The 26,938-nt window shown below is 37.6% G+C and overlaps 1 protein-coding gene across 1 annotated transcript in view; it reads left to right on the top strand.

The window, feature by feature from the left end:
- The window catches only part of DSCAM (DS cell adhesion molecule), a gene marked incomplete at both ends in the record, with an annotated part of 460,903 nt that overhangs the window by 298,987 nt on the left and 134,978 nt on the right, over positions 1 to 26,938 (top strand). Inside the window, 3 exons of the mRNA XM_080612812.1 lie at positions 10,035 to 10,313; positions 19,857 to 19,976; positions 23,562 to 23,735. Coding sequence (XP_080468938.1) covers positions 10,035 to 10,313; positions 19,857 to 19,976; positions 23,562 to 23,735 — 573 coding nt within the window. The remainder of the gene's footprint in view (positions 1 to 10,034; positions 10,314 to 19,856; positions 19,977 to 23,561; positions 23,736 to 26,938) is intronic.

The raw sequence follows: 26,938 nt of genomic DNA, 5'->3' as shown, positions 1-26,938 counted from the left end.
TCAGTGGGTGGTGAGCAATTGTACTGTGCATCACTTGTGTTTATTGTTTTTTGGTTTTTTATTTTTTAACATTTCCCCTTGAATTTTATACCTCTCTGCTTGTTATTCCCCTTATTATTAGTAGTAGTAGGAATACTATTATATTTTACTTTTATTTCAATTATTAAACTGTTCTTATCTCAACCCTCAAGTTTTGCATTCTTTTGATTCTCCTCCCCATCCTGCCTGGGGTGGGTAGTGGGAAAAAGAGGAGTGTGAGTGAACGGCTGCATGATACTCGGTTACTGGCTGGTTTTAGACCATGACAACAGGGCAACATTTATCTGCATTATGCACAGAACTGGCCTTTCTTGTCTGCAGTCGTCTGCTATATTTACTGGTCACATTTCTAACTCTCCAGTACATGAAGCATCCTCATTCTGTCTTGAATGAGAGCTTGCTGAAAGCAGCATCTACACAAAGATACGAAACATGAGCATGTAATCAAATACAAGAGGGCTGCCCATTCTGTACAGTATTCTGAGATTTACAAACAGTCAAATTAAAGCAAAGATTTTGAACATCCTCAAGGACATTCTTTGGAGATCACTGTAAGATCTCTGATAAGAGCATAAAGTTTCTTGACAATAACTTCAAAATGAAATCCTGGCTGCCAGAGGGCCCAAGAGTGGATTGTATAGAGCCTTGCTTTGCAGCTTCCTACCTGGCACTCCATCAGGAAGACAAAAGCCAAAAGCCTGGCACTTATGTACTATTCAACCTTATGCTAGCTACTTCTTTGCATTGCTGATCAGAAGAATCAGTTAGACATCACATGAACTCAGTTGTCCCATTTTTTAGGAATAACCAGTGCCCTTGTCTGCATTGCCACCTACCCCACAGGTCTGTGGATTCCAAATAACTGTCCCACAGAAATGTGGCGTGCCACCTGCCCATCATCACTTGCCTGTCCCTTGTCTCTGTCCCAAAATCTGGACCTTGAAATCTAGCAGTCCCATAAACTGGCTGCTGGGAGCTGACTGGATAAGCTGGCAGGAAAATATGCAGGTTTCTGCTTGGCAGACATAGCTCTGTTGGAATTGTGCCTGAGTCCTAATGGAGCTTTTTGGAAATCAAGCCATCTTGGCAGTATTTTTTATATTTGGATAAATGAATTGATCAGTTCCGAGTTCTTACAGAAAGCCGTGCAAGCTACTTACTACAGACAAATAAGTATGTAATGCATACTTATTTGGGGGAAGGCTACAATTGTACTTGCATACTTAATTTCTGGTACTTTAAACCTGTTGGCCATTTATCTTTGCAACTGCAATAATACCCTTTCAAGATTTTTGCTTTGGCCTGAAGTAATCATCAAGATTAGCCTTGCTAAGGATACTGCATGGATCCTTGCCAAGAACAGAATTATTCTTAACAGCACTAGTTTCTTACTCTGCATTTTACCCAGCTCTAGTGGTTTGCCAGTGAGGTTCATATATGTCTGTGAGCATCAGAGGAGTATTGAAGTTGGGCATCCTAAGAATTGCCTGCAGCAGATGTAGGGTTTTGTGTTCATTCTTTCTAAGTATGACCTGTCTTCCTCAGTCTTCTCCAGCTTATCCTTGCCCAAGTCCCGGCTTTTCTGCTCTAGATTCCAGAGCGAATCTGTCCTCTGTGTCTTTCCCATCTCAGTTCTCATTTCCTCAGAGCCTTGTTCTCATGACTCAAAATCAGTCTTTTCCTTCAGAGGTCCCAACTTTCCTCCCAGTCTCCAGTTACAGTCCTCTCTTTCTTCAGGTCTTCACTTTCTCCGTCTGCACCAGGCCTGTCTCTCCTTCATGTGGGTCTTTGTTCACTGTCAGTGCTGTACCTTACCCCACCGCTTCTTTTTCCCAGTCTTGCATCTCCAGCCAGTTTCCCAACTGCATTTTTTTCAACCTCCATCACTTCTGCAATCCCACCACAAGATTGTTCCCAACTTCTGACTTCCCTAAAAAAGAGAAAGTCAGAAATCACCCCCTAAATCCAGTTCTATAATTCCTTCTTCTTATCCTGAACATTTGCTTGCTGTCCATCACTTGCTGCTACAATCTACATGCCTAGCAATGCAGGCTGCTCCCTGTTCTGGTCCCTTGGCCCACACATCTCATTTCTCTTTGCATTGAAATAACTTTTTTCATGCTTCCTCAGCCCAGCACAGGTGGTCATATGAGAACTAGAGAGACAAATCTGTCTGCTCTGATTTCTGACATCCCACCAGACTGCATCTGCCCCATATGCCTTGAACAGACTCATCCGCTGAGAGTAGTGATAGGATGTGCTCAGTGCTGTTGGAACCCTAGGAGCTCTTAGCTATTAGTCACTGGCAAACATTTTCTCAGGAGAGCTGTTATTTACTTGGTTTTGCTTTGACTGAAAAATTTAGGCGTCCTTGTGAAGGCTTTCCATAGGGACAGCAAGAATGTCTGATGCTAAGGTCAATGCCTGCTGAACTTGAAATCCATCCTGCTAACCGTGGGGCAGGTTAGACTTCTCAGATTCTCATAATGCCTTTTGGTTTTTTTTTTCGTTTCTTTTTTTATTTGTTTCATAAATATGTACTGCATCCCTATTTTTCCACACTTACCCCTTTTTCTTGAAATGGCCAAACGGTTGTAACTGAATTTTTCCAGCTGAAATGACTCCGCCTGAGGCAGGCACCTGGCCTGGAAAAATATTGTCCAAGCAGAAGTCCAACAGCAAGCAAATGAAAATAGTCTTACAATGAGAAGTGTTGGTAAGCAAAGAAAGAGATTATATTACCCACCCCATCTGTAAGTTTCAGATTTCTGTTGAAAAAGAAACCTTTCAAGCGGCAAGATGGTACAATAATAATAGCAGCATCTCTTCTACAGCATTTTAATACATCTCAAAGCATTTTAAAAACAGGAGTGAGTTATTATTTCAGGGGGGTTTTATTATGTAATTTATAGTATTAGTTTTCTCAGCTACAGTAAAAGCTATCAGTAGTAAGTGATGATTTTCTTTTCATCAGTCTCATGGGACAGACTTCTCATGTAAACAGTCTGCTGCTATTCACACTTCTTCAGCAGAAACTAATTGAAAAAGGAGCCCCTGAGAGGGAAGGGTGCAGCATCATTAAAATAAAAAGTGCGGTGTTCAAAAGGACTGTTTCTGATCTCTTAAAGCTTATATGTATCATTTGATTTAGAAGGCTTCTTATTGCCTTATACCAAAGTGATAGTTCTTCACCTGTTGTGAACCACATAAAACAATTGTACCAGCCTGTTTCTTTTAAGAAAACAAGCAAATCAAACAGGAGCTACTTCCAAATAATTTCATGTTGCAACTATTTGAATAGATTCTCTTCATTTTTCCTAGGAATTATATAGCTTTTTCTAATAGCTAAAATGTTATTAGCAGATTTGCATGGCAGATCAGTTCAGGGAGGGCTGGATTATATAGTGAAAAATATGCAGAAATAAAAGGGAAAAACCATCAGGGGAGATCTTTCAAGAGCTCTTAGGCACATGGTGCATGCCATCATCAAACAAATTGCTAATCGTTTTATTCTTCAGTCTATGGCATGGATTATGGCAAGTTTGAATTCAGTTTCTTGTATGTATCTAAGACATTCAGTCCTACTAACTGAACCTTGCTAATAATTTGAGTCAGAAGAAACTTCTGGCCTTCATGTCCTTCAGGTAATTCTTTCATTATATCCATTTTTGCCTTTCACTCTGTTTTGCAATATCTTTTTGGATTCCTCTAAGCTTGTTGCAACTTCTTCAAGAAGGAATATTCAGATGTCTCAAAGTGACTGGAGCTCTCATATGCAGAAATCACGCAAAGGCCACGTGGTGAGAATGGATGTGAATGTGCAGTTGTTCAAAAGATCTTTCAAAAATCCACCTAACAGTCATTCTCAGGTCTCATAATGGGCATGACGACTTGTTACAGGGAGCAAGCAGTGGCAGCAGTCTGATTTAAGGAAACGTGCACTTTGATAACGATATCTCAAATTTGAGACCCCTGGCACTTAACTCATAGAAGTACCTGAAGAAAATACTAAACCAGTCTGCTATTCAGTATGTGAGACTTGACAGGTCTGTGTATACTTTTACCATTCAACAACTCAAGATTAACCTTAAATTAAAATAGTTAATTTACATTCTTCAAAAGTTCACAAGTGTCATGTGGATGCTGCAGCCAAGTGTCTTATTTTGTAGCACTGCAATTCTAGTACACCGTACTCCTAAGGACTTCACCTCTGACATTGCAGAAAATGCTCACCCAAAAATGTATGCTAAAGTTGTTTCATTATTATCCTAGTCTTCATGATGCACAAATATAAAACCTTTCACTTAAATCTGAAATAAAGCTCACTGGCTTTGTGCATAATCTTATATCTTTCAAACAATTGAAGTTGGTGTATGAATGTGTTTATTTATGAATTATGGAAGCAATGTGAAATGAGCCTTAATACTTGAATAAGACCCTAAGCTAAGTAGTTCAAGAGTATATGTATATTATATTTGGGTTTATCAAAAGCTAGTCCTCTTCCCTTTCTTACAATGCAGCTTTATTTACTTTAGTTTTAGAAGAAGGCATGTTCTTGCTCTTTATGTATTTTGCCAATTATATTTTGAATACAGTTGCTCTTAAATTTTTAGGCACTTTACTGCATCAAGTTAGTATGAGCTATTAGCACTGCATGTGTATATACATATAGAAAGCACATATGCAAAGTGCATATCTGTGCACATGATAGTGCGAGTCTGAAGTATGCTGCCCTAATTTCAGATCAATGTGCGCAATACATAGCATGCAAAATAAAAAAGAAAAAGTATTAATCGTGTGGAAATGGAAGTGTGGTATAAAATCAGCTTCTTATGTACAGTCCTAGGATGAAGGTAAAAGGGAAGCTAGTGTGAAACCAGTCAAAATACAGGAATGATTTTCAGGGAAAGAGATCATTCTGTTCATCTAAATCTGGAACTTTTAGCTGTAGTGATTTAGTTGATTTAAACTTTTCACAGTGTTACCTGAGGATCACATTCCAAAAGCACAGTAAAAATAATTGGTAAGTTCTCCTGGATACATAGCCTACAAGTGAGGCTTTTAACAGTCGACACTTTAACAATGAAGGTAATTGTTTGTTGTGTCAATATACTCTTGCAGCTGCTAACATCAAATCAAGAAGGTTTCCTCCTTTAAAAGATAGTAAATGCATCCCCTTGGGCAGGGAACTCAGCTTTCCACTGTCCTGGGTTTGCAGGTTGTTTCATATGATAAGGGCGTGCACTTTTCTGCTCTCAATGGAGACTGAAAGGAAGTGGTTTGATAGATGGATGAGATACAACATAAAAGCACTTTTGGTTTCTATACAACCTTTTGCATCCTCCGTTATTTTGAAGGAGCTCCCAGAATGGTATTAGGGAGCCTGTGAACTAGCAGTGTTGCAATGCAAGAAAGGGGAGTGAGGGTAAATGTGAAGGATGAAGTCTCTCTCATAAGCTCCCCTGAGAAATACATACCACAGCATTTGCTCTGCCACATTTGGAAACATTCCTGATAAAATACCACAGTTTGTTGTGGTAAGATTTTGAATATTTGAATATAGGGTTAATTTTGGCAACTAAGGAACCTACACGTAGAGGGAAATGTAGTGCAACAGCAGGAGCATTGCAGGAATTATTTTGGTTAGGCTTTTTGGTTTGGTTTGGGTTGGGTTTTTTTCAGTGCATACACTTAGACCCAAAGAATATGACAGTATTCCTTCTTTTCAAGGCAGGATATATTAGTATAAAACAAGCGAGTGGGGTACGAGTTTCATCTCAGTAAATGCCTTCTGCTGAATGACATACCCTATTAATAAGGCTCAATACATACAAGAAAGAAGCATAAAAATCCAGTGCTTCAGTGACTGTACAATTGCTCAGACCATCACCCACAAGGGATGGGGCTGTTTAGGAGAAACAGTTGATAGTTGAAAAAACTTACAAATGACTGGACTGTGGCTAGGGTTTGTGCAGAGATAAAATAGTTTTGGCTTTTGCGCTCCAAGAGTGTGAAATCAAGGGGTTAAGAGCTGCCTTAAGAGGCTACATAGTTTGGTGGTTATTACTTTGCATCAGCCAATGGACCAGTGTGGTAAGTATTCATTGCCAAAGGGATTTTATACTATCGGCAACAGTGTTGTTGCAAGAAAATCCATTAGGGAGCCATTTATAATGATAAAGCAGAGGACAACTTTCATTCTACTATGCAGAGCCACAGGAGAGGAATACCACATTTATGATGCTGCTGCAGGAGACAGGCTATCTGCAGGATACACTGTTTTAGTGAGTCTTTTCAGCAGTTTCCAACACAACTCCCATGGAACGGAGGGCAAGAAATTAAAGATGTTCCCCTGCTAATGGAGAGCAGTGTGGAAGCCCTCCTTGCCCTCCTTTACAGTAATCTCCCAGAGGTACAGAAGACCTTGCTAGGGCACAAAACCATAATTTAAATCTTTCTGCATTAGCACTAATGAGGCTGGCCCATGCTCCTCTTCTTAAATAGACACTTAATTCAAGCACTCATCAATAAAGCATTCCCAAGACATCGCACTTCACTGCATGAAGCAGAGATTTTTCAATCTTCTTCCTGTTGTGGGTAGAGGAAGAAATATTCCTTATATGTACACAAGCATACATACACATACAGCCCTCTCTATATACAGTTAACACGTAACACCTTATATATGAAATGGCATAATTTAACAAAAAAAAAGAAAAAGAAGCTTTGAAGTATGATCAAACTAGAGCTATGTATAGAGAAGGAAAATACTTCAACACACCTTGAAGTATTTTGAACGCATTTTTAAATACATCTGTCCTACTGTAACTTTTCTTTCTGAGTTAAAGCAGTATACACCCCTCCTATGTTTTTAATGCTGCTTGGCAATGAAACAGATTTAATTTATAAAAAATTAAACAATAAACCACAGGCTATTTAATCAAGTTTGATTTTTTTTTCTGTCATGGATATATGTCAACTTTTTGCTGCAGAGATATATAGACTGACATATATATTTATGCCAACATCAGTATTTCAGAAATTATTTGCCTGATGTCAGGTATGCTTTAGTCTATGTTTTTAATAAGTGATTTTTTTTGTGATTGTGTCATTCTTTAATCTGGCAGGAAGAAAATTTATCTGCTATATTAGGTCACCAGTAACTGCCTTTATCAGACAAAACTGGTAAATACTGTGGCTGAAAAACATTTAATACTTCAAAGTTAACACTAGACTATTTACTTCTTTTAAGTACTAATTTTAAATTGCAAGCTGTTTTTAAAAATAAGCTACTTGTCAGGACTGCAAGCTGCTGTAGGTTGAATATGCATTATATTTTATACAGCAGAAATAAATGTTGGTTTCCTCTGTATCTTAAAAACCTGATTAGAAGGAAAATGTGCTGTCTATAAATATTTTAGCCAAATTCTGAAATGCTCTGCAGGCTGCTTCTTAAATTTTAGAGTTGGTAAATGCAGCCTTGCAAATCAATATTTTCTGAAAAATACTTCAATGTGATCTAACGATGTTGCTCCTTGTTTTCTGCATCAAGGAGATGGAGAGTGGAAATGTACATAATAATCCTTCAGATATATGTTGTCTGACTTTTTATACCATTTTGACCAAGAAAGATTGGTCCAAATTTATTACACACTCAGCAGGAAATACGGAAGCAATTTCCCACCCTGTTATGAATTTTAGCGTATCTTTCAGTAATGATGTCTGAGATTAAGAAAAGGGTTTGGGCAGAAATGTGCTAGCCAATACAGTAAGGGGGGCACTTGGCATTTAGCAGATATTTGCAGTCATCAAGGAAAAAGGTTATGTCAAAGCCTTTTGACAGTCTTATTCTAGAAATTTCTTATTCCCACTTATAAACTGCTTGCCAATAAATGTTAAGAGAAATTTGGCCTCTTCCTGGGGATGTACAAAGAATCTGAAATATCTCATGTGAATGCGTTAGCTGTGCTAAGGTAGTTAGAAGAGGCAGGCAGACATTTTGCCTCACTTCCTGACACTAGGTCCCCAAGTGGAAAAGCAGTTAATTTCCAGTGCTCAAAGTTCAAATAAACACACTAATTTATACAGTGTTTCCTTTCTTCTGTATGCCTGATCTACCAGATTTTCCAAACACAACAGAACAGGTTTTAGCGATTTGAGAGATGGCAGTCAGGAAAAGATGTTACAGCATGTGAGAAAAATTGATTGCAGTGGCACTTCTCACAGCCACAGACAGCAAGCTGCTCTCAGAAGTCAAGGGAAGCCTGTAAGGATGACTTGTGGTACCCTACGCCTGATGTTAACTCTCTGCGACAGCTGCACATGGTCATAACTCCTTCTCAGCAAATGGCATCATGGTTATGCTGAAAACAGTGGAGTTAATGTCTGATTTGTGTCATTCATCTCTTGCACCTCAATGTACGCAAGCATTTGAACATGCCTTTGAACAATGCCTTAATCCTTCAGGGGGTTGGTATTGTTTCCTTAGTGTTAAACTTTCTTACTCCTGATGTTCCTCCTGTTGGAGGAAAAGCTATCATACGCAAAGATCAAAATAAATGCTTTTAGCTAACATAGTAATAGTCACAAAAACCTGTCCCTGTGTCACAGAAATAGGACACTGGCAGAGGAGAAAAAATGCTGCTGGGGAAGTCAATGAGCTAGTATACATTGATATGGAACAGCTTTTATGCTTCAGGTCTGGGGAAAATACAGCCTTAGATTTGCTAAAGGGAGAAAGGACAGAAGAAATACAATTAGATAAAACCACCAACTCCATTTTCTTCTGAAGCTAGTTAATATAGAGCAGTATAAATGTTCTGTTGTGGGTATCCTTCAATCTTTCCTGTTAAAGATGTTCAAATGTACTACAGGGTATATGTAAGTAATCTCTCAGGCAAGAAAAGGAAAATGCACTCCTATATCTCAGGTACATGACCTCTAGGAACCTTCTCTTTTGATGAATGAGTATTTGAGTACTGCTTGCAAAAGTGGTTTTATAGTCTTTTCAGGAGTGATTGATAGAAACCTATCTTAGATCAATGCCCTGGCTGTTAAAGTGCTCCCATGAGAAACGGAGATTTCAGTTCCTTCTTCTGGGTAGGTATTTGAGTCTCAATTTACCAAATTGTTAGTAACGACGAATTCTTCCAACCACAAGCTGGAGCAAGCGAGGCACCTCCATTAATTCTTGCTTTGTTTATTGACTCCAGCCCACTGTTTCCTTTGCTTTTATTAAAAATACCTGAAGAATAAATGTTATTTAAGAAGCAGAATTTTCCACATGATAGAAAATAAGAACATTTCTTTCGCATCTTTTTATTCAACCACAGAATAATAAGTGAAAAAAAAATAAATAGTCAAAAATGCTTAGCAGGAATTAAACACCAACTTGAGTGTTTATGTACTGTCCCTCTGTTTAGAAATTATTTTTAACTTAGTTTGCTATAGTACAAGCATATGCTTTTCACCACATTCCTGTACTCAATCTTATTGAAAATTGTGACTAGAAACACTAAGAAATAAGTGCTAGGAACAGTTAGAGAAGCTTACACTCCCTTTCTTCACATCACAGAATCAAAACTGGACCCTTTTCCAGGTTTATTCCATAACCCTAAGTAAGGCCTTTGCACCAGACCTTGAAAGCTGCTGAGCTCTTCCTGGACTGTCCAGACAGTGCCACTGCTGGAAGACGTAGAATGTCACAAACTGGCAGTGTGATTTCTTGAAGAGGTACTCAATACACTTGCAGGAATCTGCCAATGTCTGATGTCCTAGAAGCCACGGATTTTACTGCTTATGACCTCTGCTTTATACATTGGGTACTCCAGAAAAAAAGGGTATTTGTAAAAGACTTAATTGTTTTATCTAAACAATTGTCTATGGCTGTCAAAGGTGTTGATTTTACATATTCAGGACTGTGCATCTGTTCCATTATAGTCTTTTCAGAAATGAAACCATAACTGCAATAGCTTCTCTTTCCTCTTTTGTTTCAGTTCCACCTTTTATTCAGCCTTTTGAGTTTCCGCGGTTCTCCATCGGCCAGCGGGTCTTCATTCCCTGCGTGGTGGTCTCTGGGGATTTGCCCATCACAATCACCTGGCAGAAGGATGGCAGGCCGATCCCAGCCAGTCTTGGGGTGACGATTGACAACATTGACTTCACCAGCTCCTTAAGGATTTCTAATCTTTCACTGATGCACAATGGGAATTATACCTGTATAGCCAGAAATGATGCAGCAGCTGTGGAGCACCAAAGCCAATTAATCGTGAGAGGTAAGTAGATGTAATTAGTTTGAAAGGCACCAATTAAGCAGAATTCATCAGTATTTTGTAATGACATCTGTTTGATGGGAAGTATGAAAAAGAAGAAGATATGATAATCCCTCTCTTCATCACAGAGAGCACACAGAACAATGAAACACAGAAACTAATATGACTTTTCTGTCTAAAAGTTTTGAAACTAATCAGAAACCCTAGAGTGGGTTTCCCCATCCACAGATGGATCGGTGAGCTAGAAGACTGACCTGAAAAATTTCGTTAGGCACAAGCCTGTTCATTGGGATCAAGCCGTCAAAATGGTATCGAATTCCTCTCCATTATTATTTTACTCTGATTACCCCCATTTTTTATTTAGCTCAGTCTCTCATATAACATTATGTCAGTAAAAAGCCAAAGCATTGATGTTGATTTCATGGGGAAAAGACTCTCTCCTTTTACCATGTTGTTCTTTTCCTTAGTTATGTTTATTATGCAAGTAGCATGATTGATGACTTCACAAAATTTTGCTTTGAAATAGATGAGAATATAGTTCTAGTAAAGAAACATTTTATGTGGAAAAGACTTTTCAGAGAGATACCTTGCTTTCAATAGCTTTTTCCCTTCAAATCGCAATTTAGCCAGATTACATAGAAATTATGCCTTGTGATAGATTTTCTAATTTACTTCAACAAAACTAAATTGCTTCCTTTTGTTTCTGAAAGTTTTTCAAAGTGTTTTCAATTTTAATATTTAAAAAATTAGTATTATACTCTTTCATTCCCACCATCACTTTCTTGCTATGAAGCCATTAGACTCCTCAGAAAAAGAGGACATATACCATAATCCAGCAAGTAACCCTAGTTATTTCTACCTGTTGCTGATCACTACATTTTATATTCCTTTATGTAAAGTTACCAAGGTAAATCTTAAAACCACTCAGGGGCTTTTGCCATCTTTTCCGGGCTTTTTTTCCCCCCCCTTCAAAAACTCACTTGAAGCAAAACCTTCTGGACAGTTCTTCATTTTATGTCAATCTTCTCACTGTCCTAGGACTATGCTTAAATGGATTATTCCCTAGTTTTCTACTTACGGTATGTGTTTGCTTATGGGTTTTTATGGTAGTATTCTGAAAGCTTGGTGGCAAATAGCTCCATTGCTTTTTCAGTAGTTTTGATATAAATATTATTTTAACAATTTTTTTTTAATTTTCACTGGTATTAATCTGAAGTATTATTCAGTACAGATATCTATAACTTTCCGCATCTATCTAGTAGTTCTTAAATGAAGTAGTCTAAATAACTACATGCATATAATTATTGTTTTACCAAGCTGTTCTGTTAACTTTTAACCCTATTAATAATTCTAATAATAAAAGATTTTCCTCATCTGGAGAAGGGAAAGTTGACAACCTCCAATCACAACAGGCAGTCCACTGGCTGTGTCTGCCCTACAAAGAAGTGTTGCATCTAATAATAGCTGAGGTCGTACCTGATCTGCAGTTACACTCAGTGCTTGAAGTAACTGAAATGAATCACTGTAGCAACTCTGTACAAGTTCCTATAGGCATGTCATCAAAACAGGAATGGTATGATGATCTTGATTGTACCACTGGAAACTGGCTCTCTGCAAACACTGTCTATCCTTTTTTCAGCACTGAGATCCATGATGCTGTAACAGCTCAAGTGAGCCCATGTAAAGTTAGGGTATTCTGGTCTGTGTCCCTCTGATCAGGGCCATCCCTGCTTTCCCCTAACTTCTCCCTGGCTTTCCTGAATTGCAGTTTTCCTGCCTTCTGCTGTCAGTGGGCAATTCCTCTTCTGGCAAGCCCCTGGCTGGCCTCAGCTCTGTTCCCTGAACATGTTTGCCTTTTGCTGACTTTGCTGGCACTCGTTTTCTCTCCTTCTCCAAAGGAGATGCGCTGGGTAGCCTGCTTTTGCACTTCTCTCACATCGCTGACACCTCCATTTTGCCCTCATATGCTGCTGCTCTCATTGCATCTCCTGGTGAGGGCTCTGCGCCAGTGGTGGGATGGCAGCTGTTGGGTGCATGTGACTGAAGGGTGTCCTTATAAATCCCTGGACATGATAAAGGTAGCTTTTCACTGTTTTACACAGAGGCTTGCAGAATACTTCTAGAGTCCTAGTCCTGCAACATTTTAGGAAGCTGTGAGGGCTACTTCATTTTTCTCCTCTTGCTTTCTGTTTCTGCCCAGCCAGTGCTCTGCAGCAGCCTCTTTTAAGACTTTGTCCTCTCTTTTCTCTCAGTCAATTTAAATGATAATGTCTTAATCAGTTTCGTGTATTCATCTGGGATAATAGTTCTCCCTCAGAGGAAAAGAGGGAAATATAATATGATGTTTGACCTGTATTTTCTGCCAAAACCCTGGACTGACCTCTTTTCCTTATATTGAAACTGCTCCATCCGTGTCATCCCACGTAGAAGACAGCCAGCCATCAGAGGGTTGCTTTTGATCACTACTCATCTGCATCCAACCTAACCTATACACATTTAAGTAAAGACTTGTTTTCTTGCTCTCTGTCCCTTCTCCAAGCTTTCTGACCCTCCTCACCTTTTTGTTGATGGGTGCCATTTAACTTAAACATATTCTTTTTCTAAACCAGTGAAGTGGTTTTTTTCCAAATAAAGGGAAAAAAATAGTGCTTTAACTCCTTTTGTTTCTAATGCACATTTTGTGATGGCTTCTCAGCAGTATACTTTAATGTTGGCTTTCTTAAATGTCAGGGAATGTGTTCTGGGAATATCTTATTTATGTGAAGTTTGTACGTTTTGATATGAGAGTAGAAAGTGAATGGGAAAGTAAAGGGAGATGTGACTGTTCACCACAAATTTCCTGTTTCCTTATCTATACTGTCCTTGTATTCATTTTAAAAGCATACTTGAACATGATGAAAGCTATCATGTTTCCAAAATAAGTGGGAGTCCATATCATTTACAGTACTTGGGTAGACTTAAAAGTAGAATTTAAATCCAGTCCATTCTTAAGATGAATGAAGAAACACAGGCCAACTGCTTGTTGCGACATTTAAAGTACTAGTGAGTCCACAACTTCTGCAGAATCCATGCAACCACATAAATTTTCAGCTTTACAGCTTGAGACTTTTTCCTCAATACTTTTTATGTTGGATTGCATGTATCTGCTATTTTTTAACATTCACATTTTTCTGTTAAGTTTTAAGCCTGTTAAATAGCTTTCCTATAATCTTCTTACAAATATTATATTTCATATCTAAACTGCACTGCTATTTTGCCAAGAGTATTAAGTTGAAAACAAACAAACAAACAAAAAAACAAACAAAACCCCCAAACTGGTCTCTTAAAATCTGTGGGCACCTTACGGTAAATCTTCGCTGCTGTTCCTGTTATTTTGTGGTCTATGAAAGAAACAGAGGTAGGCAATCCAGGTGAGCAAACACAGAGCTTTCCTTCTCAAAATCTTGTTCTCTGCCAGATCCCAGCCTGAAGTTCCTCTTGAAATGCATTGAAAATTTGAAAGCTAGAAGGGTTTCTCAGAAACTCACCAGTCATTATTATTTTGATTATTTTATTTGTTGTCACATTCTTGTTTTTCTAGGTATGCTGTTAAGAAAAAAAAAAAAAAAAAAAAAAGAATAGGATCCTGTCATGGAAGCAATCCATTAAAAGTTAGGAAAATATCTTCTCTGTCAACTACTTATATCATCATGTGGAATTAATTAAGGCTTTACTTATTAGGAGTGTCTTCTAAAGAGTGATAAAAATCTATATATACTTTATCATGTGTTATTAATTTTTGTAGAGTTTCCTAAAATGGGAATGAAGTAGTTATGAAATAAAAAACAGTGAAAAATATATTAATTGGTAACCAAAAAGAAAAAGCTCATAAATGTATTATGAGTTAAAATTTTTTCAGATACTGACAGAAAAGAGAATTCAAATATAGTAGTGGGTGCATAAATCATGATTTTACAATTCCTATTAGTGAACACATCGTAAGTTAAAACTGAAAGGAGGTAAATACCAAATAACACTTCTTAATACATTTAGTGCATTAAGTGTAAATGTGTTTTAATTTTACACTTGCCAGAAATGTTGAATATCATTAGATTGTTAGGCATCCAATGAGGAGTCCCTAAGCCTTGAATCTTCCAATTAGGAAGTAAGTATCTGTCTGTTTTCTAATGTTTGGTCATGGTGCTGGTGTGATGCAGCAAATGCAGCTTGTGATAGGAAAACAGAGTGAGAAGATTTATGATTGCAGCTGGAGTCAAAACTCATTTACTTTCTTTGCTGGCACACTGTGGCTTTGAAGGTTACTCTTGAAAGAGTCACTTCCTATTTTATGTTCTAATTACACAAACCTGGTCAACACAAACCACTAGAGACTGTCTCATTTTGGAAAAGTGCATCTTTTTTCTTGAACTGCATAGCAAATGGTTTTACTAAACCAGCTAAATCTACCCCTTAGGTCCAATGACCAAATTTAATAACTGTTCATCTTTGCTAAAGTACAGTGTTTAATGATCTCATTCATTAATACATCAATGGTTGCTTTGGCTGATTAAATTTCTTCCATCATTTTGACAGTATGATCTAAATGTAAAGTACAAATATTCCATGTAAAAATGAAACATTGTGTTCTGGGCCAATGTCATAGATTATTTCTTAACTCACTCCAGTAGCCCACTGGAGGAGCTCAGTTTATGAGCCTTCAGAATTGCTCTCTGGTGTGATATACTAATCGCTGTACTTGGGAGCCAGAAGCACTTGCATAGATTTGAAGTCCAGGAAGATGTGTGCAAGTTTGTTGTCTGGTCCCTGGCATAAAGCACAGTCAGAAAGGATTCTTGGATTTACATAAAGCAAAATGAAGTCAGAGAATGTTAGGCATGAACTCATAAACTGATTTTTTGTTAGAAGCTTGTAAAGTCCATTGAGACCAGCAAGGGCACTACTAAGCAGTAACTTCGTAGGGTACCAACTTACATTTTATCATCTTATCAGAATTATTTCAGATTATTTCACACAAGGAGCTAATAAAAGCATTTTCCTTCCCCTAAAATGGCACTGTGGCATTCATGTTACCTTCAACATCCTATTTTGATTGCTCTCATCCTTTGTTTTTCCTTTGTGAGAGCCTGCGACTGCTAGTCATAATATTGACTGAAAACACTTTTTTAGGTCCTTTGAGTTCAGCCATTAAATAGTTTGCATCTGTCACCTTATTGCTCTTACAGTAAACAATTCAACAGCTCATTTCTCATCACAGATCTGTGGGCTGCATAAAATGAGAAAGCCTAGCAGAAATTCACTGTTAAAGGAATTTTAAATGCCCTCCTTTACAGACTCAAAGGACTGTGCTGTTGAAACAAGAGTAATAATAAATGTAGAACTGTTCAGTCATATTCATGAGCTATTTAAGAATGCTTCACTTCTGAAGGGGTAGAGGAGGCTCGCACCTTTACAGCTAAAGAGAGAGAACTAATTGTTTGCTTTTCTCCACTAACTCCTCTTAAGCATATAAGACAAATTAACTTTGTTAAATTTTAAGAAAATTTTCTTTAAGGGCTAATGAATTCCTGAAAGATAACAAAAGCTGAGTGTAGCTTTATAACCTAAAACTAAGTATCAGAATCTAGATTAAATAGTAAGTGCATTGTCTTCCAAAGTATGGTAACACATGAAACTGACCAAATTATTAATTTGAAACAAAATTGAGAAGCAAACTATCAGTAAGGAAAAAATAAATGTAAAGGTCTCCTCTGCTTACTTTTTAAATTTTTCTATGAGAAGAAAAATCCTGTGGTTTACCTAGGCAGCGATACAGAAATAACTGAAAGGTCATTGAATGAGTAATTTTGTTTCACTGTAGCATCTTTTCTTATTTCTATTGGCAATCTTAAGACCAGGTGTCAAGGGTTCATGTCTTTAAAATCAGAGCAACACCTGGCATTTTTATAAGTAGTCCTAAAGGAAAGCCAAAGCTTTACTGAATATAGAAATTGTTTCTATTACTGGATGTGGGCAGAGTTTTTGCCAAGTAAGGTTGAAACATGCTTTGTTTGTGGAACAGTATAAGTAAACCATACAACTGCTAATCATACATCTGGCTCTGGAGCTTATACGGCAAAATTTAATTTCCACAGTTACCATTCCGGTATAATTCTGTATTGAAAGCAATGATTAGAAGTGAGAATACCAAGAATATTTGAGCAAAACCTTAAGTTTTACATATACCCAAAATACAGTGAACTCAATATGATAAAATGCCGTGTTCAGAGCTTGTGAGCCTTAGTGGCACAATACATCAAGAATAGCTAAATGAGCTCATTAAAATGTGGAAGGATGCATTTCATAGAAATGCTCAAAAATTTATACTTGGAATCCATCCATTTTTCTCTATGTATGCCCAAAAGAATTGAACAAAAAAGAAAATAAATTATTTTAATAGAAAACTTTAATGCAAATAGTATTTTAAAGGCTGATTGCATTTATTCCATGCTAGGCAACCTTGCTTAACTTTTCCAGAACTTTCTGCATATGTCTACCCATTTAATATAATCAATTATTTCATAAAAATCATCACTTCTTGTTAGTGTCATCAATAAGAAATCTTAGTAATCATAGTAGTCATAGAATAGTTAGGGTTGGAAAGGACCTTAAGATCATGAAGAATATAAAGAAAATGTTTTTCAAGAAGGGAAATAAAATGAAGAAATTGCATAAGTTTTGAATAGTATGAGATTTTAGAAGGTATTGCACTCTCTCTTCACACTTTTCAGTGGTAGAGGAGGGCAGTAACTATCCGTCACCTCCATTGCATCATTTGTAATCATTAACCTGTAAGACTGATACAGCTGAGATGATTCCATGTTTTAGGTTTGCTGGGGTTTTTTTGGTCTACCCTTTTTGTGGGTAAGTAGCTTGTCAGTGGTCTTTCAGAAGCTGTGCATACAAATGCACAAATGCATACTTGCATTTACCGAAGTGAAACAAGCTGATGTCACCGTGCTGAGTCATGTAAAATCAAATCTATTTGTGCAACTAATTGTACTTTCCACCTGCTTTAAAATAAGTACTTAGGACTCCTTTTGTGTTTCATTGTGATAAAATGGACACAAAACAACGAGAAAAGAGGCACTGAAGCAAATGTTTTCTGTCTTCTCTGAGTAGATAATTAAAACAGGGTAGGTGGTTGTGCAAAGGTGCTGTTGCCGGGATTTCATGTTTGATGTTTACCTATCATGAATAATGTAACATATGATATGTGTTGGTCAGTGTGATAGCCATTTGGAAGGCCAAAATGTTTGACAGCAGTGTAAATATCTCCTAGTACAAAGGTGTCTCTTACCTCTATCACTGTTAATTGCTTCTGCTTCTTCTAGCCACATTCCAAAAAGCAGTAGAGCTTCTTTGTACATAGTTAGGCAAGAAACAGCTGTGCATTATAGCTGTAGGATTCAATAAGGAAAAAGTCGAGTTAAAGGGCTTGTTTACTCTCCAAAAGATTGTTCTTATCTTTTATAAAACGGTTGTATCTATGAAGGTGGAAAGAGGAAGTTGAAGTGGAGTCTGGATTATGGAGGCATGAAGAGGAAGGCTTGAGCCATTGTGAGGAGGGTTATCTGAATCTGGAGACAGTATGTCTAGATACCTCAAATTTTTAGCAGTCCTGTCTGTACCAACACTGCCAGCTCAAGTTTCTCCTTAAGGAAAACTCTCTGGTATAACGTAAAGTGCTATTTACATAAAATATGAGAATGTTTATACTGAAAAATCTTTAAAGTCACGTGTTTTAACATTGGTGCTTCTGCTGAACAGTTTTTCTGATATATAATCAGTACTGTATTCAAGTCATTAAGAGCTGTTTCTGGTCCAATGTCAGTTACTGTACTCATGATCCACTTCTGTTCTGCTTTACATTTCCTCATGCTGCAGCCTTCTCTCATAGTTCCTTTCTTAACTTCTGACACTTCTGGAGAGGCAGGTGGTGGGGTCTGATATGGTATGGGAGGGCTGGTTTGGCCCATTGTTCTGTCTCTCCCAAGTTTCAGACAAAGTCAGCCCTGGCTGGACCTGTGAATCCATTAGATTGCATTTATTTCTGTGAGCATGTGCTGTGATGAGGAAAGGAAAGCAAGAAACTATTAGGAATACCTGAGTGTTTTGCTGCACTTGAGAGGAAAAAATCTGTCCCAGGCTCAGTCACCTTACTACATTTTCTCTGTAGCACAGATAAAAAGAATAACATGTGGGATAAGGACAGGAATAGCTTACTTTTTCTCAGGTATTTACTTATTCATGTTGTGAACCACTGAATAGGATGTCACTGAAAATCTTGACCTTAACTGACTTCAATATAACCATCAAGTGCTTTTAATATTAAATAACTTCTGTGGGGTTTTCAAGATTCTTTACAATTTTCAGCTTCTCTTTAAAACTTTTGTCAAATCTGCATGTTTTATTGAGACTTCGACATTTAGTATTGGGCCTTCATGGTAAACTGTAGTTTTAAACTGCATTGTCTTAAGTTGATTTCTTTGCTGTGTATCTATATTTGGAAGATGTAGAGTTTTTCCTTGAGATAAGCAACTCTTATTTATGTATAAATAGATACATATGTCTGGAAGACTTAGTGAAGTGGTTTTATGCTGCCTTACAAAAAGTCTCTATTCCAGTAACATTTCTCCTCCCTCTTCAACCTCATGCAAGCAAATTGTGTTGAACGTTTCTACAGCTGTTTGGAAAGAAACATGCCATCAGAAGTTATGGTTCAAACACTCTCATTTTAATATGAAGAGAATTGATTGCTATTAAGAATGTTGGGGTTTTTTTCTAAGATTACAAGGGGAAATGGCTTTAAATTGAAAGAGGCTAAATTTAGATTAGGTATTAGGAAGAAGCTCTTTATGCGAACCATCGTGAGGGTGGTGATGCACTGGAACAGGTTGCCCAAAGAAATTGTGAATGTTTCATTCCTGGAAGTGTCCAAGGCCAAGTTGGATGGAGCTTTGAGCAACCTGGTCTAGTGGAAGGTGTCCCTGCCATGACAGAGGATTTGAAACTGGATAATCTTTAAGGTTCCTTCCAACCTAAAACATTCTATAAGATTCTGTGTTTATTTACACTAAATAATTCTTGTTCTAAAGCTTACTAGTTCAGTGTTATAAAAAGCAAACACAGAAAACTTCAGTTGTTCTTAGACATCTGTCAAACCTCTGCCTCTGCTAGAAAGCATTTTTTTTTTTACTTTAGTAGTATGACTTATCTCTTGGTCCATTTTATAACCTCTGCTATGGAGAGATTTCTATTAACTTACTTTTATATCATACAAAGATCACAGTTTTTGTTGTGCTTGTCAAGAAATACATTGATATTATGCACAGAAACTAAATAATCTTGTAAAACCAACTTTACTAAGACACTGGATCATCAAAAAGCTGGTTTTAATTTTTGCTTTCTGCTATGAAATTTTATGCCTCCTTATCTGACTGGTCTGCCATTTTGAGGTACCTGGTAAGTTGTGCAAATTCTCAAGGCTCCTTTTGCTTTCTCCTACAGTGCCCCCTAGGTTTGTGGTTCAGCCCAGCGACCAGGACGGGATCTATGGAAAAGCTGTAATACTCAACTGTTCTGCAGAGGGTTATCCTGTTCCTACCATTGTCTGGAAGTACTCAAAAGGTAGGATTCCTCCAGTGATCATTGTGTACAGATTAATTCTGGTTTAGTAGCAGTTTACTCAACCTGTAAGTTCCTGACTTAATCTTCATATTGCAGAGGCTGACTGGATGCAGTGAGAGAAATATCAGTCTTGTTTATACTCTTCTTATATAATTTCCCTAAGCACTTAGTGCTGGTCATTGTCATAGACACAAGGCAGAGTTAGATAGACTTTTGGTCTGCCTTGAAGACATCCTGGAGCTGTAAATTTGTGCCTAGGTTAGCTGTGGCCTCAGCAGGCAAGTGATGAAATAGATGGTTGAGAAAAAAGAGGTACTGCTTTAATTGAAACACCCTCAGAACAAGGTCCACCAGCAGGATTTGGCAGATTTTTTTTTTTTCCCCTTCAAAATTCATGATAACATGGCCAATCATATTTTTTCAGCAAAGAAGAAAGGTCAGGTAGCATAGCAAAGCAGTAATTCATTATGTGCTTTACATAATGCTCTAACATTTTCTTCTCATGTAACAGAGCATTAAAACTGGCCCCACTTGACCCTCAGTAACCATAAGAAATTGGCTGCTTTTTAATTAAAATGTGCTGCCGTCTGGGTTGCGTCTTCTGCCCAGTTATCTTCTGGTAGATTTTAGCAAGAAAACAAACTCTCCGAACACTGTATCCAATCTGAATGAGTTAACTCTTTAAAAATAAAAACTAGGTGCTGTTGAGAAGAAATCCTTCTACAATGCTCCATGTAATTTTTTATTTCCTTAGGATCGATAACATAATTATATTTGAAGATATATATTTATATTATATTTATGTTGTATTTTATTTATTATGATATCATTATATTTTAAGAAAAAAGGTGAAGGAAGAGAAATGTTCATGTTAAAGATTATTTATGCTTTTATTTATGAATTCTGGTTTATGGCAAGAAGGATGCAGAGCTTCAAATTCCATTAATCTCAATGGTATAAGCAGTTTTAATTATGAATATAGGTCATGATGAAGTAATTCTGTTTTGTTGTGTTTGCATGCTGAAGGAGGAGGCCAAGCCAAGCTAGCTGGGTTGTAATTAACTGTGAAAAGATAAGTGGCCCGTCTTAGTAAAGGAGAAATGGACAGTAGTTTGAATTTAGTGATGCTCTACTTTCAAGTGACTATTTTAAAGGTTTTCCACTAAGAGCCCTGAAATTTTTAAGTCAAAGAAAGCTTTAGTATAAGTGATGTAGGCAAAGCCATCTAACAAATTTTTGCCCAAAGTAACTCTAGGTGGAAAGGTCAGGATTTTTACAAAAGTCTGTATTTTGCTAATGGATGACTGCAATTTCAATACCTAGTCTAAGGTGCTCTATAGGTCGATGGGATATATCCTACATCTTCCTTTAAAGAGAAACGTTATATAACTAGTTTGTGAGCAAGGTTTGTGCCCAATTCTGAAATATTTACTGAGGTGAGGCCATCAGGAGTAAAGCAATTGGATCATAGTTCATTTGTAAGTACCACAACCGAATAGAAAGGGCATTTGTACACCTGCAGGTAAGTTTGTGTAATTGGCTTTTTGTGTCCATGCAAAATGGAAAAAAAATGATTCATTTATTTGCACACCAGGATAAACAAGTAATGGAAATGGACTTGCTGTCTCTAATTACAGTGGTCAATACAGGTACCCCATAATCAGCAAGAAGCTGTTGATTTAAGCCCTTCAGATTTAAAGAGGCAATGGGCACACGCTGAAACACAGGAGTATTCTGTCTGAGTATAAAGAAACACATTTTTACTGTGAGGGTGGCTGAGCACTGGCACAGGTTGCCCAGAGAGGCTGTGGAGTCTCATCCTTGGAGATATTCAAAACCCGTCTGGACATGGTCCTGGGCAACCATCTTTTGGTAGCATTGCTTGAGAAAAAGGGTTAGACTTCCAGAGGTCCCTTCCAACTTCAGTCCGTCTGTGATTCTGTGATTCATGAACAGGGAGCCCTCTTGCAGATTCACGCATGCCTTTGCAAACTGGTATGCAAAATTGTGCCCACTTGTAGCTATCCTCAGGAATATCAGCACTTTCATTTCTGGGAACACAGAATTTTTGCTAGAATTTTTCATGTGAAGAAAAATGTAAGAAGTGAGTGCTTGCATCTATCTACTTGGGCAATCACTTGCAGATAGTTAGAGTTTATGAAGCATAAATGTGGCTTCCAACTAAATTACAAGGAAAATGGCTTATTAAAGAAAACAAACCAAACAATAAAAGGGGAAATGTGATATGCATGTGAATAAAATAGTTGAAAAATTAACAATTTTGATTTATTTTTGAACATTCCTTAGTTCACAGTATTGGCCACCAGACTTTCAGGGTAACTGTAAGTCCCTAAAGCAAACACTTTTAGGACTAGAAGGACTTTCAGTATGCATGGCTGCTCTTTTTTAATATTCTAGAGGTTCTATTCATAGGTCATTATAACTTGCTATTTTATACTAACATTCCCCATAATATTTATTCATTATATTTTCTCCTGGGCTGACTCAGCCAACTGCCAACTGCCAACAGTAATTAATGCTGACAGACATTAACTTCGTGTACGGAAAGATGTATAAGAGAATTCCATTGAAGAAGACTACTTAATGATTTCCCCGAAAAATCCTGTCTCCTGCTGCCAAAGTAGGTTGTGAAAACCTTTGTAACGAGAACTGTACCTTAGTATATACTTAGAAAGTCCCTAATCATGGAGGAACCTGAACTTGCGGTGAGCCTCTGGACAGTATGGCATGTTGTCGACATGGCAGCAATCTGATCCTTATTTCTAAATCACCCAGTATCTTATGTCCAAGGAAAAGTGGTTTTTTTCTTAAAACCAAAGTTGATACAGAAATCTTTGGCTTCTTGTCTCTTTATTGACCTTCCATTTTTACATTACCGACAAACATGGCATGTCATGTGTGCTTAATGGTCTCAGCTTTTTCTTTCTTTTTCTGTATTTTTTTTAACAGTCCAAATAAATACTGGCTACAAACATGGCAGAATAGAGATTTTATGTGTCATCAGTCAGCCAGCTTTAGGAGGAAACATGCAACACATGCAGTTTTCCATGTTACCCAAAGTTCTGTAAACAAGGTCCTAGAGATCTCTTGAGTATACCATGTTTACTACAACAGAAACCCCTCTTAGTCATAAGAAATTCATTTGGTGTATGCATTATGAATGCATACTTATATGACTGTTCAGCTGTAATTGTCAATAATTTATCAGCCTCTAAATGTGAAACAAATGTTGTTTTTTACCCATGAACAGTCTGAAAATCTTCACTTTCCGTCTCCCCATTTCTGGTTCTTCCATTCCACCTTTGTGCTCCTTTTGCCCCTTTACTATGAGCAAATTACTCCTACAGTTACATTCTAGAAGCCTGCCTTCTTTCCATTTAATGAATTCAGTTTTGGCAAAGAAACATTTCGTTTGTTCTGATGATGTCAGAAGCCATTCATATTTTTATTGAATTAAGCATCTAACAACAGGAAGCTATAGTTTCTGCCTTTGTTTTTATTTAAAAAAAAAACAAAACCACTTTGATTCCTAACTAACTTATTTCCATGGGGGTCCTGCTTTAGGTGCTGGGGTTCCACAGTTCCAACCGATTGCATTGAATGGCCGTATCCAGCTTCTCACAAATGGCTCCTTGCTGATTAAACATGTGCTGGAAGAAGACAGTGGATACTACCTCTGCAAGGTCAGCAATGATGTGGGAGCAGACGTCAGCAAGTCCATGTACCTCACTGTTAAAAGTAAGAACTAAACCACTTCTCTGTGACTCAGATTACCATTGAGTGAAAAAGGCTTGTCTACTGCATCCTTAGTTTAGAGGGAGAGCACGTGGGGAAGGAAGTGACAAATTTGTTTTGTTGGTTTTAATTTAATGTTGGCATTCAGCTGCATGTGGTAGCACCTGGAAGTTAGTACAGTTAATAAAAAACCATTGTTTAGTAGGGGGAGAAAAGGGGACCTAAAGATGAAAAGGATTAACATCTCATTTCAAAAATTTATATGATGTCTGTGACCTACAGCTGAGTAATGAAGGGGAAGTAAGAAAATTCTTTGGTCCAGCGTAAAAACAAACATAACAAAGGAGAAATACCTGCAGCAACTGTTAAAAATCTCAGAAGTTGAAGAAAATATGGATTTAAAACTCCCTGAAACAATTCCATAGGTAGATATTATAGGTGTAATTGCAGTTGATACCACAAGATACTATAACATACTATGAAATATTACAGATGCAGCCACAATAGTCATTTTGACTTAGTCACTGCAAGTAACATCAGAAAATGCATTCAATTCTGTTGAATTTGTATTGCGTACACAGCCTTAACTTACCTGTACTTTCTGGGTACAAGAGCAACCTGATTTTTATGTGCGTGCCAGCTATAACTCCTCCAAACATGAACATAGCTGAGAATATAGAGGAAATATTATGAAAAAAAGAAGTTGTAGAGATAATATAATTTCTCACCAAAGAAAAGAAGCAACTATTGACACTTCAACATGCCAAATGTTCCTGGCTGACCTGTTAGACTAGTATTGATGGAGGTCACCAAGACATGCACTTTCATGTTTGTAAGATTTTTGAAGAGAGACTGAGTGCTTTGGAGTTTTGAGATGTCAATTAGCCTGAAAAAGGTTTTCTCTTGAAAGTAAAAAAGTTTTTTTCTTTTTCCTTTTTTTTTTTTTTTTTTTTTCTGAAAGGAAGGAAAATCCAACTTATTCTCCATTGGTGAACTGTATTTTAGACCATCAAAGTTTAGGGGCATTGTTTGTTGTAATGTCAGAGAATGAATAACTAGATTCTTTGAAACGAACAGTGTTAGCTTTATTGGATTTGAAAGCCCCAGTACCTCTCCACTCTGATATACCAGAGTGGCTTTGTCTTCTGAAAAATAGCATGATATCCCATTATCTCAAGCAAGTGCATTAATTGCATACTTTTTTCTGTTGATCAGTAGAAGTTCCAGCTTCTGCAGTTTCCATAACTGGCCATTTTGGGGTCAGTCTTCAACTGTAGTAGCAATACACTGCTGTAATATGCTACAGAAAAACAGCTTTCCTCTGGTTGACAGCTACGCACACTGCCTGTCTGATCACTGCATGCAGTTTCATGTGTGATAAAAGAGCATCCCTTATCAAATAGGAGCAGGAGCTTCCCTGGAGAGTCAGTTGCTGTTTCAATCTAATGAAAACCCCTCCAGCTCTGAGATAGCAGGCAAGCATGTCTATACACCCTCACACATCCACACTAACACACGTACTGCTCCCAGAACGGATGTTAGAGCAAACGCCATTAGCGTGTTGGTGTGTGCATACAAGAGCATATGTTGTCTTTAGCTTTATAATCAAGCACACATTAAGGAGAAGCTGGTCTGGGGAAGTGTGATATGGTGGGCTTCAAGTATAGCTGGATTCCCTGTTCTGGCAATGTGGTTACAGCATATAATATGTCAGGTGGAGTGACACCAAGGTGAGAGCCTGAACCTTTATTCTCTCTGACACTGTATCTTATAATTTGCCGTTTTCTTTTTCTCTCTGGTTGTTCTGGCTCTTTTACCCTCACTCCCACAAGCCTGTTTCTGGACCCTAGTCCTCAGGCCCCTACTACTAGATAAAAACCTTGGACTTCTGTGTGACAAATTGGTTTCCTTCCTTCCTTCAGTCTACATGGATTGTCTGTGAACAGTAGCTCAAATCATCTGATGAAAAAGTAAAGTGGCTTAGATATAGTCACTGATTGTGAAACTAGACTGCCTCTCAGAAAGAAAGACATGGCAACAAGTGCCTTTACAGCCACTTCCTTCGCATCTTAACTGTCCCTTGTACCACAGATACCTCATATATGCAGATGCTAACCATTGATAGCATCAATACAAACTTAAAAAACCCCAACCTCTTATGCATAGGTGATTCTTCTCCTCCATGTTTGATAAAAGTTTTCACCTACTCTGTTAGTAACATTGCTGGATAAAATTTTGCCTTTCATAGATCCTGTGACAAATCTCTTAAATGTGACTGGATGCTTTACTCTTCTAGAATTTCCAGTTTCACCTGTATCTAAACAGAAAAGCAACTGACCTTTGATGTCAAAAAAGGATAGACAAATTTTTGTTTTGGTTGTTCAGGAGTGGACAGATTAAGCATCAACATAATATACTTCCATGACTTGCTACCGCTAAAATTGACAGACCTTTTCTTAGTGAAGCCCATCTTCCTGCATTACCCATCAAGTATATCCGAGTCTCTGAGCAAAAGGAATCCCACAAGTAGGTTTGCCTTTATCTGAAGCAGAAATAACCCAGACTGTCTTCCCCAGGAAATTCTTTATGTGGACCACAGGAACTTTATCCCCTTCTACAGTATGCAAAATTTCTGACTGGGCTGGACCAGCCCTGTTGGCAGATCCTCCGGTGTTCACCAACCAGCTAAAGCTATAAACTGACTCAGCCTGATTAACCAGACTTTTAATGCTGAGAAGGAAATAGTAGTAATTCCAGATACATGTTTATATAGAGCCTCAGTGTTCGTTACATGACACCTTCATGTCAGAGAAGCTGGTCCAACTTATATGCTGAAGGGAGATTGTATGAGGAGGGACTACAAAGCAAAAAGATGAGAGCAAAAGAAAGATGCTTCAGGAATGCTAATAGAAATGTGGAAAGAAAGAGCTGTCAGAATCAATGCTGAATCAGGAATCATAGGGCTAGAATGATAGCCATGAAAGCAGAGCATCTTCACTTAGCAGCTATTATCATTCTTCTTTTCTTTTCAAGAAATGGACATAAAAATCATGATCAGTGACTTTTTCTCTTCTTCTGAACCAACGATAAGTTGTTCTCAAATTCTGTATTCACTAAGACATACAATATTAGAAAATTATGAGAGAAATCTGGAATAAGGAATCTAGTGCTCTCTTGAGAAATGACTCCTGGTGCTCGGGATGAGA

This window comes from Psittacula echo, assembly GCF_963264785.1.
Source record: "Psittacula echo genome assembly, chromosome: 3".
Lineage (NCBI taxonomy): Eukaryota > Metazoa > Chordata > Aves > Psittaciformes > Psittacidae > Psittacula > Psittacula echo.
The sequence above is the reverse complement of the archived record's forward strand: the minus strand, read 5'-3'. Positions and strand labels throughout refer to the sequence as shown.